The 20,529-nt window shown below is 43.4% G+C and overlaps 1 protein-coding gene and 1 long non-coding RNA gene across 4 annotated transcripts in view; one reads left to right on the top strand and one right to left on the bottom strand.

The window, feature by feature from the left end:
- The window catches only part of LOC143739400 (uncharacterized), a 119,076-nt gene that overhangs the window by 17,744 nt on the left and 80,803 nt on the right, over window positions 1-20,529 (top strand). The gene's annotated exons all lie outside the window — the stretch shown is intronic.
- Window positions 1-20,529, bottom strand: part of dnm1b (dynamin 1b) — a 70,694-nt gene that overhangs the window by 10,226 nt on the left and 39,939 nt on the right. For 2 of the 3 annotated variants that reach the window (XM_077231870.1, XM_077231872.1), the window contains exons 14-20: window positions 17,569-17,580; window positions 16,505-16,618; window positions 8,835-8,944; window positions 7,715-7,826; window positions 6,421-6,591; window positions 773-1,014; window positions 201-398 (exon numbers count right to left, since the gene is read on the bottom strand). In XM_077231870.1, coding sequence (XP_077087985.1) covers window positions 201-398; window positions 773-1,014; window positions 6,421-6,591; window positions 7,715-7,826; window positions 8,835-8,944; window positions 16,505-16,618; window positions 17,569-17,580 — 959 coding nt within the window. The remainder of the gene's footprint in view (window positions 1-200; window positions 399-772; window positions 1,015-6,420; window positions 6,592-7,714; window positions 7,827-8,834; window positions 8,945-16,504; window positions 16,619-17,568; window positions 17,581-20,529) is intronic. The other variant, XM_077231871.1, reaches the window with a different exon arrangement.

Below are 20,529 nucleotides of genomic sequence, written 5' to 3' on the forward strand. Positions count from 1 at the left end.
AGCACTTATATTACTCCCCACAATTAGTGGTAATACACATACTTTGTCAGCTTGATTGTATTTAATTATATTAAACATTTCATATGCATTTGCATTTGATCAATTACAATGATTATGAACATCATAACTTTCATTTATAGGTCAGATGGTAATAAAGTTTTGCACAATTACTGTACTAATAAACGTCCTCTCTGACTCACCTAGGGACACCTGGTGGGGCACGGTTAGGACGAGAGGGGACCTGGGGCGGGGGGGCACTGAAGGGGTCAGGAGAGGCTCCAGGTCTGGATGGCACAGGAGGTGCTCCAGCAGTTGGGGGCCCTGGGGCTGTGCGTCCACCAGGACGAGGGGGCCCAGGTGGAGCCCGGCGCTGGGGAGTGGGACTAGACATTGGAGATCTGTTGAGAAAATAAAAAGATTATTATGTTGGCTTGAAAAAGACAACACACTGATATTCTGTTTAAACTTAATATTATTATTATTCTGAGACTTCCATTTCTGACTAAAGAGCTTAAAAGCTACCAAGCGAGTTCTACGTACCTCATTTTGACAATTTTTAAGGTGCAGTGTGTTCCTGGCTTTTCTAACAAAAATGTTAAAACATGCTAGGAACTTCTACATAATATGTTAAAACATATGACATATTGCGTGGCCTTGAAACCTCCAGACTTCAAGCTTTTGAAAAAACTTAAAATCTTACAATTTCAAGTTTTTAAAACTACTTCAAACTGAACAAATCAATGTTGATTTATTGAAAAAGATGACACTGTACCTGCGCCCTGAAGGTCCTCCTTGTACCTGCAGCCAGGAGTCATCCACTGGTGGGGGCATGGTAGTGGAGACTGTGGTGGTGCTAATGTCACCAATGATGCCGAGGGCCTCTCTCAGAGCATGGTACATGCGCAGCATCTCCTCCCTGTGCTGAGCCTGATCTGCTGACTCCTCCATTAAAGTGTTCTGGTCTCCACATGAGTACAAGTTAGCAAGCAACTCAGCATGGATAAAGTCCTTAGTCTATGGGAAGAGAAAGCAGGGACATGGATAAAAAACATTTTTTGTCAGTGACTACAGGGCTAAGAAACTTCCAATTAGAATCCAGAAAGATCATACTGGAAAACGTCTCTGGTTACATATGTAACCCTAGTTCCCTGAAGGGAACGAGACGCTGCGTGAAACGCTGTGGGAACGCCCCTGCGTGAGTGCGTCATGAAGCACGTATGAAATCAATCCAATGGCGAGACGGAACGTCATAGGCGGGTGACGTAATCGACCAGGAAACTATAAAGCACCCCCAAAACACAAGCGCATCAGCTTCTGATAGACTGAGGCAAGTGATCTCGGGCATGCCGGGAGTATGGCATAGACACGCAGCGTCTCGTTCCCTTCTGGGAACTACGGTTACATACGTAACCAGAGACGTTCCCTATCAGGGACCTCGAGCTGCGTGAAACGCTGTGGGAACGCCAATACCCACGTCGCCATACGAGCAAGTGTCCGCCGTGTGAAATCAGGGCGCGCATACGGACGAAAGCACCTGTGCCCCTGGAGTGGAGCTGAAGTCAAGATGGTAAAATCTGACGAATGTATGCGGTGAGAACCAGCCTGCCGCATCACAAACGTCCTGAAGAGAGACTCCTGACAAAAGAGCCTTAGAGGCAGCCATACTAGTAGAGTGAGCTTGTACATCCAAGGGTGAAGGCTGACGAGCCGACTGGTAAGCAAGAGAGAGGGCCTCGACCACCCAATTGCTCATTCTCTGCTTAGACGCAGGACACCCCTTTTTGGGTGGTCCAAAGCAAACAAACAACTGTTCAGACTTTCTCCACAGGGCAGCTCTGTGGACGTAAGCATCTAAAGCCCTAACTGGGAAGAGCAGATTAAGCTTCTCCTGGTCAGACGTCAGAGAAGGAGGAGGACAGAAGGGTTGCAGTACAAATAGGCCTAACCACATTAGTTGGGACCTTAGGAACATAGCCCGGTCTAGGATGGAGAAAAGCTTTTACCATTCCAGGTGAGAATTCCAAGCATGAGGGAGCCACCGAGAGAGCTTGAATATCCCCAATTCTTTTTAAAGAAGAAATAGCAAGCAGAAAGATAGTTTTGAGAGTAATGAATTTCTCAGAAACCTCTTCAATGGGCTCAAAAGGAGCAAGGGAGAGGCCTTCTAGAACGATGGCCAGGTCCCAAGTCGGCACCCTCGTGCGAACTGCTGGCCTCAGCCTCAAAGTGCCACGAAGGAAAGGAGATATAAGTGGGTGTCTCCCCAGAGAGACTCCACTTAAAGGGACATGGTAAGCAGATAAGGCCGCCACGTACACCTTAATTGTGGAGGGGGATAACCCTGTGGAAAAACGCTCCTGCAGGAATTCCAGCACTGCACCCACCGGGCAGTTAACTGGGTCCAACTGGTGCTCTCCACACCATGATGAGAAAAGTTTCCACCTCAAAGCATATCATTTCCTAGTGGCCGGAGCTCTGGAATGGAGGATTCTATAAGCTGGGCCCCCTCAAAGGCCAAGCCCACAGCTTCCATAGTTCTGGGCGGGGGTGAACGATCGACCCACTCGCCTGAGAGAGAAGGTCCCTCCTGATCGGAATCTCCAGAGGAGAGCCGTCGAGGAGAGATATTAGGTCCGAAAACCATACTCGGGCCGGCCAGTACAGGGCTACTAACAGTAGACTGACCCCGTCCTGGCGAACCCTTTCCAGAACTCCTGGGAGCAGAGCAATTGGGGGAAATGCGTACAGACGTGACCTCGGCCACACCTGTACCATAGCGTCCAACCCCAGAGGGGCTTGATGGCTTAGAGAGAACCATAGTGGACAATGCGATGTCTCCTTGGATGCAAACAGGTCTACCTCGGCACGACCGAAATGATTCCATAGGAGCTCCACCACCTCGGGGTGGAGTCTCCATTCCCCGGGCCTTGGCCCCTGCATCGACAGGATGTCTGCCCCCTGATTTAGATACCCTGGGATATAAATCGCCCTCAATGAAAGAAGCTTCCCCTGGGACCATAGAAGGATCTGGTGAGCCAGCTTGTATAACGGGCGCGAACGCAGACCTCCCTGGTGATTTATGTAGGAGACCACCGATGTGTTGTCTGACCGGACAAGAACATGACGATCTCTCAGGTCTGGGAGGAAGTGTTTCAGAGCCTGAAACACTGCCAACATTTCTAGGCAATTTATATGCCACGAGAGATGATGGTCCGGCCACAGACCCTGAGCAGGGCAACCACTCATGATCGCCCCCCAGCCCGTGAGGGAGGCATCCGTCGTTAGCGTTACACGACGACAGGGAGCTCCCAGCATGGGCCCATGGGAAAGGAACCAAGGTTCTTTCCACATGGCCAGGGCGCGAAGACAACGTCGCGTAACCCTGATCATGCGGAACGGGTTTCCCCTCATGGAGAACCCCTTGGTCCTGAGCCACCACTGCAACGGTCTCATGTACAACAGGCCGCAAGGAATAACGTTGGACGCTGCTGCCATCAGACCTAACAATCTCTGAAACTGTTTGACAGTGAGTGACTGGCCTAGCTTTGCTTGTTCGGCGGTGAGAATCGAAGCGATACGAGCAGGAGACAGGCGTGCCTGCATCGTCATTGAATCCCAGATCACACCCAGAAAAGTGGTCCTCTGTAGTGGAGATAGCACACTTTTCTTGGCATTGAGCCTCAACCCCAGTTTCTTGATATGAGCGAGAACGACATCTCGATGCCGAGCCGCCTGAAGCTCCGATTGAGCTAGAATCAACCAATCGTCGATATAATTCAAAATGCAGATGCCCTGGAGTCGCAGAGGAGCCAGAGCAGCATGAAATTCGCCCCCGAAAGCGAACCTCAGGAACTTCCTGTGTTGAAGAAGGATAGACACATGGAAGTAAGCGTCTTGAACTTGAGCTTCCATACAGTATGATTTAGTTTTCGTAGATCTAAAATTGGACGTAACCCCCCCATCCTTTTTCGGAACAATGAAGTACCGGCTGTAATAACCTGACCCCCTGCAGGGAGGAAGAACTCGTTCTATAGCCCCCTTCAGCAGAAGAGTTTTTACCCCCTGTTCCATAACCAGAGCCTGCTCGGGGCCCACCACTGTAGGCAGGACCCCCCTGAATCGAGGCGGACGAGACCTGAACTGAATAGCGTAACCTTTTTCGATTGTCTGCAGGACCCAACGAGATACATTTGGAAGGCTCTTCCACTCTGCCAAAAAATCTACTAAGGGTACCAGCCTCTCGAGGCTGGCCTCTGGAATATTTGGAACTGCAGACACAGCGCCCTGTAACGGTGCACCGGCAGGGAACAACTGGTCTGACAGTTCTGGACCCCTCCTCCGAGGGGGCGAGCGCCCCCTGGGGAAACACTCGCTGGGACCGTCTACGCCCCGGCACAAAGGCGGGGTTGGCAGAACGGGCCCCTGAGGGCACCGAGAGAGAATGGGCACCGAGTAGTGAGGTGAACTCCTTTCTCTCACGGTGGGGACTACCCTCAGTATCCAGTGGCGCCAGTGGCGTCATGACTTCTTAGACGAAGCCTTCTTGGCGATAATGACTGTCCTCAGATCAGCCCTACCCCTCAAAGACCTCGTCTGAGAGCGCCGCGTCTCGTCCCAGTTTTGCTGAGGAGGTGCACGAGACGCGACACTCTGTTTCTGTTGTGTACGGTGGGAGGAGCTACTCGACGGCCGGGGCCCAGCAGCCCCAGGGACGTGAACCCGAAGGGGAAGGAATTTTTGGAGCGCCGCCGCCTGCTTCTTTTCTTCCTGAACCCTCTCGATTACAGAATTTACAGAGTCACCGAAGAGGCCAGCAGGTGAGAGCGGGGCGTCCAGAAGGAAAGTTTTCTCTTTCTCCTTCATATTAGAGAGATTTAACCATAAGTGTCTCTCCGTGGCCACCAGGGCTGCCATAGAACGGCCAACTGACTTGGCCGTCTCCTTGGTGGCACGGAGAGACAAATCTGCTGCCTGACGAAGTTCACGAATAACGTCCGCACTTATCTTTTCCCCTTCACTCACATCTTTTAACAGCTCAGCCTGATAAGCCTGAAGAATATACATAGTATGAAGGCATGAAGCTGCTTGACCCGGCGCCGAATAGGCTTTGCCCACCAGAGCCGAGGTATTTCTTAAAGGCTTGCTGGGCCAAACCGGTGTTTTAAAAGACGATGACGAATCAGGAGAGAGATGGCTGGCCAAAGTCTCTTACCCTTTGGCATCGCCCCATACCCATAAGATTTAGCCCCAGATATGTTAGAATATACAGAGGTCTGCTGACTAAAAATATGGGATGAAACAGGTTTTTTCCAGGACCTAGACACCTCAGTGTGAAGGTCTGAGAAGAAGGGCAAACACCGGCTTGGAGGCATAGCACGGAAAGGCAAAAATCTTTCGTCTAATTTACTCTTTGATTAAGACTCCTGCCTGTCAACTGGCCACTCAAGGCTTAACTTTTCAACAGCTCGAGTGAGCACCTCCATAAGCTCCTCACTAGCGGGAGACTGAAGTGACGAGTCCCCACTCTCTACTGTCTCAACACTTTCAACATCCAGCTCCTCAGAACTGGATAGATGAAGAACAGGTGCCTCAGCCTGGGGGGAAGAAACCGCAGCGCCTGCTTCCACACCCGGGACTGAGGCACTGGATCTAGCAGGTAAAGGTTGAGATAAGGCAGAGCCCGTCTGAAACCCCTCTGTTAGATCCATATGCGATCCCCACGACAGCCGTCGCCGCTCAGCCTCGGCAGAAGCGGGACCCGATCCGCGGGGAGCGCGCACCGAACCGCCCTCCTCAAAGAGCGATCGGCGGGAGCGCAGCGTCCGTAGAGGTAGACGCTCGCAATGCTTACAATCAGCCCCCTCGAGAGCTGACTGGGCATGCTGCACTCCTAAACAAACAACACATAGTTGGTGTGTATCCCCGCCCGTGATATAACGAGAGCAGGGGAAAACACACTTCCTAAAATATTGCTCGCTCGCCATAATGATAAATGTTTTTTTATATATATTTGAGATATATAAGTGAAAAACTCCTGCCTAGTAACAACTAAGGACAGGCAAAAACAAAGTAATCGACAGATTTCACACACACAGAGCGCTTGCTGAAGTAACCGAAGCTGACGCGCTTGTGTTTTGGGGGTGCTTTATAGTTTCCTGGTCGATGACGTCACCCGCCTATGACGTTCCATCTCGCCATTGGATTGATTTCATACGTGCTTCATGACGCACTCACGCAGGGGCCTTCCCACAGCGTTTCACGCAGCTCGAGTTCCCTGATAGGGAACCCCTGATTCTTGAATGGACAGTTTGATTCTTACATGATACTTATTTGATCCCACCAGGATCCTTAAGGTTTGGATGATAGAAATTGCATAGGAATTATTTTAGGTATATCAAACCGTAATTTAAAACAACTTACATTGTTGATCATGAGATGCATGATAGTCTTGGGCATGAGGTCCCTCACAGTCTTGTTGACGATGGCCATGTAAGAATCCACAAGGTTCCTTATGGTCTCCACCTGCCTCTCAAGTTGAGGATCCATGTAGTGCATGAAGCGATCCGAGCCATTCTCCTCACTGGCATCACTCTGCTGAGGGCCATCAAGACATTGATATTTACATTTTACTGGCACTAATGAAATTAGGGACATGACAAGGAACAAAGAGTGAAATAGTAAAACAAATAAATTCAGGCCTATCATGAGTAATCAATCTAGATCACGATTAATTTGAAGATTTCGATCTCCTTTCTTAAAGGTAAGGTAGGCAATCTTTTGTAACTTTTTGTTATTCTGGTTGAAACTCACTTTACAGCCTGATAGCAATCAATAATAGAAGTGTCTTAATATATAAAACATGTACAAATATCTCCTATGGAAGTCTCAGGACCAAAACATCTTGCATTTGGTCTGAATGCAATACGATGTCCAAGCCGAGCGCCATAAAACAAACAGGCCCTGCCTTTTACAGTTCCTCCTGAACTGTTAGCATGGTTAACAGCATGCCTACCAGATGGCATTCTTTCTAATGTGGCTCTTCAGCTATCAGGCTAACCATAAGCTACATTAGCATTAAGTTAGCTTAGCATGCTAATCTTGTTTACATGCTTTTGTGTGCTTATTCTTACACTGAAGCATCTCATCTGCAGCTTTGTAATTCAGCGTCTTCTGAGTGGTGCAAACTGCTAAACCACACGCCACAAGCCCTGAGCCATTCCATTTCCATGCCCAGACCGCCGTCCTTGTGACGCTTTGCACTCTGCTGTGTGCGTTCATGTGTTTTGGAGGAGGCTTTGGAGACGCTCTGAAGGGAGGATGGGATCTAATGCTTTCAAAACTAGCTTGCTATTGACATCCTCTCCGAAATTGCCTACCCTACCTTTAACCTGTTAATGGTGGGGTTCACACCATCATTTCAAAGCATTGTTAAATACAACACATATTGATACTCAGAGAAAAATAAGTTTGCATTTGACATAGATGTTTGGAGGAGGGAAAAATCGAACAGTCAGAGACAAATTTAAACTTACCTTCTCTTTATCCTGCAGACAAAGCAAAGAAAGCACAATAAATTAATAAAATTAGTAAGCTATCAATGTAATTCAATGTGGTTTGTTAGAATTGTGTTGGTTATTGGTCATATACATGTGCCAGCTGTTAGGAATGTTCAAGTTAATATGACTTGAGTTAATCAGAGGAGGCATTCACGTACAGTGATTCGCTCTGTGTAGACTCCAGCTCGTAAGAAGGATGCCTTCCAGCTGTCCACCTCCTCCTGAGTGTCGCAAGCTAATTCCAGTTGCCTGTAGTCTTTATACACGTTCCTGAGACAACAGTCCGACAATGGGCATGAGCAATGAAAGAAGTCAGATTGTGCTTACAAAATAAAAATGGCCAGACAATACCGTCATTTGAGATGTATTGCATAACTTAATATTACAGGTTTTCTCAATCGCTATGGCTCAATTCTCGAATGATAATCTTTTTTCCCTCAAAACAATAAATTCAGATCTCTGAACAATTAGATTTTTGTTCACATCAGATTTTAATTTCTTATTGATTTAAGCAAATTGCATGTGTTTTTGCATTTGAGTGCAAAAAAGAGTAAGTACAATTGTCTACAATTTGCACAATAAATAAACACACATGGCTTGTTTATCAAAAATGATGAGTTGATTCTCAGTGAAACTGTCAAACTCTTAACAACTTCTAAACATTATTTAATCGTGCGAGCCATCACTTGCTAAATGGTGCATTTAGTTATCAAAATCTGTTAGACTAGCATGTATATTCCATAAATATCTGACATGGAATGTTTGTAATGTCTGTTAAATTGGCAAATAGCCTGACACACCAAAATCAGCATATTAAAATGATTTGTGGCTCTGGATATCGGAGTAATGATTCTGAAAATTCAGATTTTCCATCACAGGAATAAAATACATTTAAAAATATATTCAAATAGAAATTAATTAATTTTTGGTTAAATAAACGCAGCCTTGGTGAGCATAAGAGACTTCTTTCAAATATTTGAAATATGTATACAGTATATACTGTGTATGAATTACAGTATTTTTATTTTTACTTTTATTATTATTATTATAAAGCAGCAAAACTGTTTTCATCTTCAAATAAAATAATAGTATTGTTAAAGTAATAATATTTAACAATATTACCGTTAAATGCAAACTTGGCGAGCATAAGTGACTTATTTAAAAAAACATTAAAAAGTCCTACAGACTCCAAACTTTTGGATAAAAGTGCAAATTAATATTTTATTTTTGTTTTTCTTATAGCTCTGTGAAGAGTAAAATGTGTTTTTTTTCTCTTACCTTTGTTCAGTGTTAACGAGAGCAAACACATGCTTGCTGGACATGAAGCTTTTCTCTATATCTCTGAGCTTCAGGTTGTCCAATGGCAGCATGTACTTCTTCTCTTTCTCCTGCAGGGGGCAATAAGCACAATTAAAGAGGAATAAGAACAGAGCAAAAAAGAACACTACCAGATAAGGGACTACTGAAGTGTTATTATAGACCAAAATAGGCATAGCTGATCCTGCATTTGCAAAAACAAACAGCATCAAAGAATAGAGCTATGTTTAGAATACAATATTGCACGCTTCTGTATGGTAGTATCATAGCCTAGAATTCTTTCATGATGCATGTATATGAATACATGGTACAAATTCAAGGGTACTAAACAACACTGTTAGTGCTTGTGTTTCGTCCAAAGCAGCAATCACATTAAAGGGTTAACACGTACTTGTGATGCGAGTATTGATTTCACACTTGAAGCCTGCAATGGCACACTGAGTATCATGCTTTATGACTCATACACTTAATCAGGAACACACAAGCTGGAGATGGAAATCCTGTATAGATTGAATTAAATAAACTTTATATAAAGTGTTTTTTTTATAACTAAAGGGGACAGAAAATGTTGATTTGTCATTTTCATTGATGCTTATTCCTTTTGAATATAAAAGCTATTGAGAGACGACATGAAAAGTGTAGGAGGAGAAGAGGGAGTGAAGATGAAAACACTTGCATGTTAACAGGGTGAAGCATGCACATATTGAGTAACCTTCTTACAAACCACCAGAGGAATTCATTTTAGCATCAACACAAAATTATCTGCATAGCAGCGAACCTTAACAATACTTGAAGCCAGCCAGTACTCTAATATACTTATTATAAAATTATGTATTGATTATTGAATTATTGTCCTTCGTCGTAGGTTAGGAACCTGGGTGTGCTCTTTGATACCAATCTTTCATTTGAAAGTCACGTGTCTAGTATCTGTAAAACTGCCTTTTTTCATCTTAAAAATATGTCTAAATTACATCATATGCTCTCAATTAAAAATGCATAACAATTAGTTAATGCGTTCATGACATCAAGACTAGATTATTGTAATGCTCTACTGGGTGGTTGCCCTGCACGTTTAATACATAAACTACAGTTGGTCCAAAATGCAGCCGCTAGAGTTCTTACCAGAACCAGGAAGTATGACCATATTAGCCCGGTTTTGTCAACACTGCATTGGCTCCCTATTAAACATTGTATACATTTTAAAATATTGCTGATTACTTACAAAGCACTAAATGGTTTAGCTCCCCAGTACTCGAGCGAGCTCTTAACGCATTATAGTCCTTCACGTCTATTGCGATCTCAAAATTCTGGCCAGTTGATAATACCTAGAATATCAAAATTGACTGCTGGCGGTAGATCCTTTTCCTATTTAGCACCAAAACTTTGGAACAATCTTCCTAACATGGCCCGGGAAGCAGACACAGTCTATCAGTTCAAATCTAGACTAAAAACACATCTCTTTGGCTTAGCATACACATAACACATTATAGATTGCTATAATTCAATGTTAGGCTGCATAGTTTAGATCAGCCGGAACCGGAAACAATTACCATAAATCCTGATGTACTTTGTACATCATAAGAAGACTGGCGTTTACGCTAATATTAGTCTCTCTTTTTATCCCGAGGTTTACCGCAAACCGCCGGATCCAGGCCATATCCAGATCTAATGAAGGACCATCGCATGGACACGACGACAACACATACCTGAATTGCCAGCCTCATCAGCCCTGTGAAGGCCTCATGGACACCTCAACAAAGTTTCCATACCGGCGAGATGACTCCGACCCCAACCAGATGGAACTGGATAAATATTGTGAAAGTTCTGATCCCATTTGACTTCTGACCTATAATACTTCCTGAATCATGATCATACATTGTTCGTTTATTGGCCAAATGAGGACTGGCCGCCCTGGATTCTCCCAAGGTTTTTTTTTTCTCCATTCTGTCACCTGTTGGAGTTTTGGTTACTTGCCACTGTTGCCTTTTCACCTTTCTTCGCCTTTGTCGCCATTGGCTTATGGCTTGCTTAGTTGGGGACTAATTTAATTTAATTTTGTATTTAACAATAGTATTATAACATTATTTTCCTGTTATCTCTGAAAAGCTGCTTTGAAACAATCTGTATTGTAAAAAGTGCTATATAAATAAAGGTGACTTGACTTTAATCTGAGATTAAGAATTTCTTTTTTCTAAAGTTGTCACGCGGACTGCTGCGTGGGGAAACTTCAGGAGACGAAAAGCAGGTTAACAGTCTTTAATGGAAACAAGGCAGAGCCGCAACGGCCGATCAACAGAAATAGTCTCAATATATTCTTGAAGGAACAGAGGAGCCCACGCAGCAGGTCTCATGGACTGGTGAAGGGTGAGCAGAGTAGAGCTGGAGAAGCGCAGATCCCTCACACCTCTTCAGGACTCAACAGAGGTAACCACTGATCTGGTAAAGTAGCAGGTGGATAACTGGACTAGACGGGACAAAACAGATAACAACAGTTCAACAGCGGTCAACAATAATCCGACAAACTAGAGTGAAACACAAGAGACTAGAAATAGAGAGTAGCTAATGATAGAGGATAGAGAACAGGTGTGATAATGAGAGGATGAGATTTAGCTGGGGGAGATAAGAGGTAAATGAAGAGTGAGAGCGAACAAGAGGGAACAGATACAGAGAATGACCAGAAGAGGGAGACAGAGACCAATAATACATGAGAAGAGAACCAGGATCATGACATTACCCCCATCAAAGTGCGCCCCCTGGCGCACTCAAAGAGGAAGACTGGCGGGAGCGAAAGAAATCGTCGATGAGCGAGCGGTCCAGGTCCTGGATTCCCCAGGCGGGAATCCAGCTTCTCTCCTCAATACCATAACCCTCCCAGTCGACCAAAAACTGATGGCCATGACCATGAGGACGGACATCAAGGATCTTACAGACCCGGTAGACAGGGGAACCCTCGACACGAACCGGAGGGTTAACTGGACAGGGGAATGACAGGGAATTTGAAATGATTCGAGCTTTGTGACATGATGCATTATCCTGCTGGAAGTATCCATCAGAGGATGCGTACATGGTGGACATAAAGGGATGGACATGGTCAGAAACAATGCTCAGGTAGGCCGTGGCATTTAAACGATACCCAATTGGCACTAAGGGGCCTAAAGTGTGCCAAGAAAACATCCCCCACACCATTACACCACCACCACCAGCCTGCACAGTGGTAACAAGGCATGATGGATCCATGTTCTCATTCTGTTTACGCCAAATTCTGACTCTACCATCTGAATGTCTCAACAGAAATCGAGACTCATCAGACCAGGCAACATTTTTCCAGTCTTCATCTGTCCAATTTTGGTGAGCTCTTGCAAATTGTAGCCTCTTTTTCCTATTTGTAGTGGAGATGAGTGGTACCCGGTGGGGTCTTCTGATGTTGTAGCCTATCCGCCTCAAGGTTGTCCGTGTTGTGGCTTCACAAATGCTTTGCTGCATACCTCGGTTGTAACGAGTGGTTATTTCAGACAAAGTTGCTCTTCTATCAGCTTGAATCAGTCGGCCCATTCTCCTCTGACCTCTAGCATCAACAAGGCATTTTCGCTCACAGGACTGCCGCATACTGGATGTTTTTCACTTTCCACACCATTCTTTGTAAACCCTAGAAATGGTTGTGCGTGAAAATCCCAGTAACTGGGCAGATTGTGAAATACTCAGACTGGCCCATCTGGCACCAACAACCATGCCACGCTCAAAATTGGTTAAATCACCTTTCTTTCTCATTCTGACATTCAGTTTGGAGTTCAGGAGATTTTCTTGATCAGGACCACACCCCTAAATGCATTGAAGCAACTGCCATGTGATTGGTTGATTAGATTATTGCATTAATGAGAAATTGAACATGTGTTCCTAATAATCCTTTAGGTGAGTGTATGCTGCTCATAATACAGCTGATGCAAATGATTGCACGCCAATGTGCATTGGCTCGTTTAGTTTCACTCAAAGTAGATTGTCCTCTCTAGCGAGATTCCTATTTGTCGGTCTCAACGTACGCCTCCGTTCCCTCCTTCAGGGAACGAGGGTTACCATACGTAACCGAGCCGTAATTTGTAAAGGTGCAGATGAGTGACCATTCCTTTAAGAAGCTCAGAAATTCAGACTGATTTTCAAACACAAGGCTTCAGAACGCTGACAGCAGACGGTATCATCTAGTGACAATAAACTTTCTATTCACACTGCCAGTTTCAGAGATTAATGTCCACAAAATCCAATGTAAGGGAAGCCCCATACACCAAGGACGGATTAAACAGTGTGGGGATAATGTATGTCTCTTGTTTATAGGCCACGTCCATGTTAGCATCTTATCTAACATTAAAAAAGAACCTTGCAGCATTTCAGAGAAACATTCTGTGGTTAGCATGAACTTCAGCCTTAATGTGAACTAACTTCCGAACCACCTTAATTCTTGTCTGTAGGCATGTTTTAAAACACAAAGGCCAGTATAAAGAGCCCTTTATTCAGTACGAGTAGAGGAAGTGAGGTTCAGAATAAATAGCAGCATGAAGAGAGGTACAGACCACATGACTACACATCTGGAGATATTACAATTCCGCCTCCATGCCAAGAAACTCAGTCAGCGCCACCACCCACAACTTCACACACACACACACACACACACACACACACACACACACACACACACACACACACACACACACACACACACACACACACACACACACACACACACACACACACACACACACACACACACACACACTATCGCTATCTTTGTGAGGACTCTACACAGACGTACAGTAATGTTTTTTTATACTGTACAAACTGTATATTCTATCCTCTTACAATAACCCTACCCCTAAACCTAAACATCACAGAAAACTTTCTTCATTTTTACATTTACAAAAAAACTAATTCTGTAATGATTTATAAGCTTGTTTCCTCATAGGGACCTCAATTTACGTCCCCACTGTGAGACGAGTCCCCATGATTCAGTGTGTATTCAGGTCCCAACCGGGATAGAAAACACACACACACACACACACACACACACACACACACACACACACACACACACACACACACACACACACACACACACACACACACACACACACACACACACACACACACACACACACACACTCACACACACACACACACACAACCACACAGAGAAATGCATCTCAAAGAAAATGTTGAGTCTTCATCAGTACCAGATTCCCTTGTCTTACTTTTTTGTGACCTCTGACCTCTCACTTCCTGTTTAACGAGAAAAGAAACATAAACTTAAGGCGGAGGGAAAAAAATTCTCCAAAAAAAGCTCCACCTCTTACTCTCCCTCTGCCTCTTTTCAACTCTTCCAGGGGAAAGTCAAAAGTCTGCCACGTCAATTCTGAAAAATCTACATTTGTAAAAGTACGAAAAGATGCTGTGCGTTACAAATTAATTTTGCGGTGCAAATATTGCATGTATATCTTAATTTTGTATATCTGTTACTTTGCCGCTGATCTGAGGGGGATTTATGAGTCGACGGGAGTGAAAGGGCCAGGAAACCTAACTCTTCTTGCCACCCACATTCTTTCCCTTCTCGTACCACCATCAAACACGCAGAGGTTTTAAAGGACCCTCCTCTCCTCCTCCTCCCCCACTCACCCACCACACTTTGGCATCTCACACACTCGGATGTCCAGCCGATCGGAGCAAGAGCAAAAGAGAGACAGAGATGGAGAAAAGGATGGATGGAGGTTTTCGGAGGACAATCGAAACATCTAATGCCAAATCTGATTGGCACAGATGCATGAACTTTTGAGGTATTTCTTGTCCCTTTGAAGTTTTTATTATTTGCATATGGTAGAAACAAATCTGAAAGTTTAAAGTTAAAGAGGGACAATGGGCTGTCCACCAGCTAGGAAAACTTGGGGAATTTTAAATGGATATATGAAATAAAATAGATAAATTATAGATAGATATAAATAATGGATATGTTTTTAAGAACATGAGCAAAAAGTGTATACATTCTAAAAGGTCTGAAATGCATCTTGGCAAACTTCTCTGAATAATAAACATACAATAGTCTGCTTCATGAAATAATTAAACAAGTAAAACTGATGCAATATGACCGTGGCAAATGGCCTGCTGTAATGCTCCATTTTCAAGCAAATACAAAGTCAAAAGTCCCTTATAAATATCAACTTTTTCATTTCCCTTTTTGTATGCTAACTTCCAAAAAAAGATTTGAAAAACAGAATGCCTGTTCAATTTGTACATCATGATCGCTAATGTTTTTTACAGATTCATTCCTCAATGCTGCTGGACTCATCTCCCTGTGAAGCGCCATTCCCGCCCCGCTTTCCCAGTGTTCAGACTACCTGTTCAGGGCGTAGAGATTGTACAGTAGTCTGCACATTGGTTAGGCTGTGTGGGGGTTCACACACATCCTCTTGTTCTGTCCAGCAACAGTCTCGTCATCATGTTTCTGTATGTCTACCCATGGAAATCTGCATTCCTCTATGTGCTAAGTAACGTCTGTGTATTTAAGTGCATTTAAGGAAGGGGGTTAATTAGCTAAATCGAACAAAAACTTCCCCTGGAGACATTCCCAGGGACATTCAACCTCCTCTGCAGGAAAATCTATTATAAAAAGCATCTAACATAAAAGTATTTGTTTATATAATATATGTGTGTACATATATTATTATATTCATATATTATAGACTATATGTGTCTGCGTGTGTGGAAAGAAAGAAAGAAAGAAAGAAAGAAAGAAAGAAAGAAAGAAAGAAAGAAAGAAAGAAAGAAAGAAAGAAAGCCAATGTGATTCATTACAATGTTGACTTTATGGAAAATAAAACTCTTTTCGCTGTGTATAATTGTCATTGTTTGGACTCTTATTTCATCCACTTGGACCACAAAGAAATTGTTTTGGCACAAGCAGGACATAACTGTGTTTTTCTTTTTCTTTTAATTAGGGGATTAAATAAAAAAACAATTATATGCAAAATGGATATAATGCAATTGAAGCCCCCCCATATGCAATTTAAGTCATTTTGGACTAGGAACTCCTTTGTTTTAAAAGGACTTTCTCTTCATGATTAAACTAACTACAACAAGGCCTTTTGGGAAGTGTTGGACCTAAATCTGGTATGTATGGTAATGAAAACCATATGCCACCTTCCCAACCCCCAGAGCAGCCTGGTCTGCTTTTCCTCATGCCTCGGGACTGACAGTGGGGGTGGGGTGGGAGTCACAACAGTACCATAACACCTGTGCTTGATCAGACCATCAAGACGGCAATACCTGGCCATTACTGAAGTAAAAAACAGAACTAATGCACTCATTTATACTGTATGGCCTCATTCATCTCATTCTATTTTCTTGGATCCAATGAAGCAGTGCATTTACAGCATGGGTTACTGGTAGGATAAGATGCTTTCATTGTGAATTTAGACTAAATATAGCCTTACTGCTGATGGAAATAATACTGAACTAAAAAGCACAGACTATATGAAAAGAAAACAAGGCCGCTTCAGGGAAACCATCCCCTGTAGTGCATTTACTGCGAGTGGCATCAGATAAAAAGCTTTGCTAAATGAAAAGCAACCAAGAAAAGACATCAGGGGACTCACCTCATCATCTTTGTACCAGGACAGATTCTCAGCGGTCAGGACAAACCAATATTCCTTCGCTCCTCCTTTCATGATGCCAATATTATTGATGGTCAGCCAACCCTTTCTGATCACCTAGATGATACGAGAAGCCATAAACATGCAAAGCTATGTAGGAAATCAATTGGGACAATGACCAATTATGCAGTTCTCCAGTCATACAAAAATATCTGATTATCAAGAATGATTGGCAAATCAGAATCAAGTATTCCAGAAGTATTCCATGTTATAATTTCAAAATTATGTATGTGAGTGTGGCATTTCTCAGAAGAACATTGCAAATACAGTGGGGTCCTAAAGCCTGAGACCACTAGTGAAAATGTATCTACACTACCGTTCAAAAGTTTGGGTTTTTAAGAAATTAATACTTTTATTCAGCAAAGACACAATAGTTTTTTTTTCTTTTGTACTTTTTTTTCTTCATGGGATCATGAAAAAAATAATCAAAGTTTTTATAAAAATAATAAACAAATTTAAATTGTACTAATATTTTTGATTAAATAATGCAGCTTTGATGAGCATAAGAGACTTCTTTCAAAAATATTAAATATTTGAAAAAATATACTGACCCCAAACTTTTGAACAGTAGTGTTTTAGCAAGTTTGTAATACCATTTAAAAGTTTTACATCAAAAATCCACATGAATTTAAAAATTCCAGATTATTTGGTTCCTTTTATTAAATTTAGGTGTTAATATAATTGGATATAATTTTTTCCATAATTGAAAAAAAAACTTATGTAATTAGTACTGATTAGTATTAATTAATGATCATAACCAGCTATTTGTCTTTTTGTAAAAAAACACTACAATGAGGACCATAATAATCCAAATGTAATGCTTTATTTGAAGTACATTTTATATTAAAACGGCAAAGTGCATTATTAAACACACACACACACACACACACACACACACACACACACACACACACACACACACACACACACACACACACACACACACACACACACACACACACACACACACACACACACCAAAGAGGCCACAGTCAATGCACACTTACCATTATCTCATCCTGAGGCGTGTTGGCATAGCAACAGTAGAAAAGCAAAGACAGGGTTTAAGAAAGGTAATTATAAACTGGAAAAGGCAGCAGTGAGAACAGACAAAGATGAACAGAATACAAAGGTAGCAGAAAGATGCTAAGACAGTTCAGTCACCAGTTCACACCACTAACAGAAAAAATACAAAAATAATTGTTAAACATGATTACGTAAATGGAACACGCAATAAGATAATTCAGGCTCAATATGTGAATTATTCCTAAATGGAAATGGCAAAAATGTATATCACAATACTCTTAAAGGGGTCATGAATAGAGAAATCAAAATTTCCTTGATCTTTTGACACATTTCATATCATTGTACTATAAAAATATCCTGTAAGTTTCAGAACTCAAAACTTACTTGTTAAGTCTAGAAACAGATTTTATTGAAACCAAGCTCAGAAAAAGATATGTTTCGGATTTTGTCCAATAATTACATCATAGTGCGACAAAAGACCACCTCGGCAGAATCAGATCAACAACTATTTCTACATGATTGTCTCTTTAGCTCTGCCCACCAATTCACGCATGTCATATAGTAGTAAATAAGAAACAGACGCAAACACAGGATTACTCCAACAACAAAAACAATAGAGGTGCCTCTGTGAATTACAATATGTTTTAAAGTGCCACGTTGTGGAAAAGCAAAGTCTTTGCATTGCCATCCTTGTGATCCTAGCATTAAGTAGGGGAGAGCCGGGACGACTGAAACGCGGGACGGATGAAACACTGAGATTTCCTTGAAAACCACTCACGTCAAGTACGTCAAATTTCGTCAGCACGTACAGCACGCAATGCCTACCAGACCTGCGAAAACGTTTCTTCTTTACGTCATGCCGTTTCAAAGTTAGAGCCGGAAAGCTGTTTTTGAGTGTGGTAAGCAAATTCTTTCGTGCAGTACTTTTTTTTGACTGACAGGTTGTATTTATGTTTTCATGTGCCATTGTAAGGATAATACGGAAGGTGTATTAGTACTACAACACACCCTTAAGTGTGCAATATCAGAGTTTTTTAGTTTAAGGTCAAAACAGGTTTAACTGGCAGGAGGCGCTGTCGGGACGGTTGAAACAAGTGTTCAATCTTCAATAAATTTCATTTATCGTCTTCTGGTTGACCTCATTTTCTTCATAATAACAGGCTAAATGTAAGAAAATGAATTGTAAACGGATTTGTCTGTCTTCTTCAAAATAGCCAATTAGAAAGATTACGCAAAATGTGCATAGGCTTATCGCCTATTGTTTATTGGGCGACAGAACAAAAATTTTAATATGAACCTTTAAAATAAATGACAAAATATGTTTGTAACAATATGTACATAAGTTACTTGTCAGGTATTGTTCATAAAAACAAGCATTAGATGAATAATTGCCTCTAGACTCTACGATTATGAAAGTGTGGCTAACTCCAGAACGCGCGCTCTCTATTCAACAGCTGACAGCCTCCTTCAAAGAAGGCGCGCGCATACCACTCAGGAAGTTCCAGAAACTTCTTGGTCTCATGGAGGCCGCATCACCAGTACTTCGTTTGGGTTTACTGCATATGCGGCCACTTCAGCACTGGCTCAAACGCCGGGTGCCAGCCCGCGCATGGAGCTCGGGGAGCATTGGCATTATGAATCACGGCTGTTTATGAACCCTGATACCCTGGTGGGCTCAGAATTGGTACCACGATGGCGTGGCCATGGGTGTGGCCTCCAGGAAGAAAGTATTTTTCATGGACGTTTCCAACATCAGTTGGGGAGTGCTGCAGGAGGGCAAGCCTGTCTCAGGCCTCTGGTCGAGCATGGAGCAGAGCTTACATATCAACTGTCTGAAAATGAAAGCAGTTTGTTTGGCCCTGAAAGCATTTCTGTCGAGCATCAAAGGACACCATGTCTTAGTCTGCACGGACAACATGTCAGTGGTTGCATATATCAATCGCCAAGGCGGTCTCATGTCGGGCTACCTGTACTCCATGGCGAGAGATCTCCTTCCTTGGGCGCAAGCCAACGTGAGCTCTCTGAGAGCAGCGCATATCCCGGGCATTCAGAATCTGGGTGCGGATATGCATTCTCAAGACAACACTCCCCTAGGCGAGTGGTCTCTAATCTACAATATCTGGTCGGAGGTTAGTGGTGGCAATCTCAGGTGGAAAAATAAGCCGTTGATCAAGATCAGCCAGCATTTTCCAGTCCCTAGCAGCTTCCAGTTGTCCTGAGCGAGAATTGGTTTTAACACCTTTTCTTGGTGGTTGCTCGCCTGGTCGGAGGAATATTAGTGACATCACTATATATATGATTTAGACCCGACGATGTCCGGTCTTATCAGTATATATGTATATATACTGTATATATATACGCCTTTAAAGAATTCGGGTTCCCTTTTTAGGTGCCTTCGCCATTGGATATGCAGTTGCTGCAGCACAGCCAATCAGTGATTCAGTCTCTCACTGTGCTCGCTGTGCAGTTGTAATGCGTTTTACTTATAAGCTTCAATAAATCTGAGGAAAGGAGTTTCCCCCCACTGCGTATAGCTACGCAATACTCGTTCCCTACTCTCAGGGAACCGAGGGCGGTGCGTCACACAGGTGTCATTCATTATCACTCACGCCACTGGCCTCGCGCCGTTCTCTCACAACCCTCGGCCTCGTCCTGCTCGCCACATACCCCCTCGCCCCTCGCAGGCCTACTGCGCTCTACTAGCGAGCTCGACCGCCCCAAACCCAAACCCCAACCACCAAACCCCCCCCCCCGCAACTCACTCCAGCGCACTGCCTCGAGCATCCATGGCGATGGATTCTGCCTGCCATGCTAGATGGCACCACGGATTCCCCACAGCGGCGAGGGCTCTCTCACAGCGCGTTCCTCCTCCTTCCCGGGTTTCGGCACCAATGTTACAGGGTTGTTATGGGAAGAAGGATGCGGGAACCGGCGAACAAACA

The sequence above is a fragment of the Siphateles boraxobius genome, unplaced genomic scaffold, assembly GCF_051911475.1.
Source record: "Siphateles boraxobius isolate OS27281-9 unplaced genomic scaffold, OSU_SipBor_1 16, whole genome shotgun sequence".
Lineage (NCBI taxonomy): Eukaryota > Metazoa > Chordata > Actinopteri > Cypriniformes > Leuciscidae > Siphateles > Siphateles boraxobius.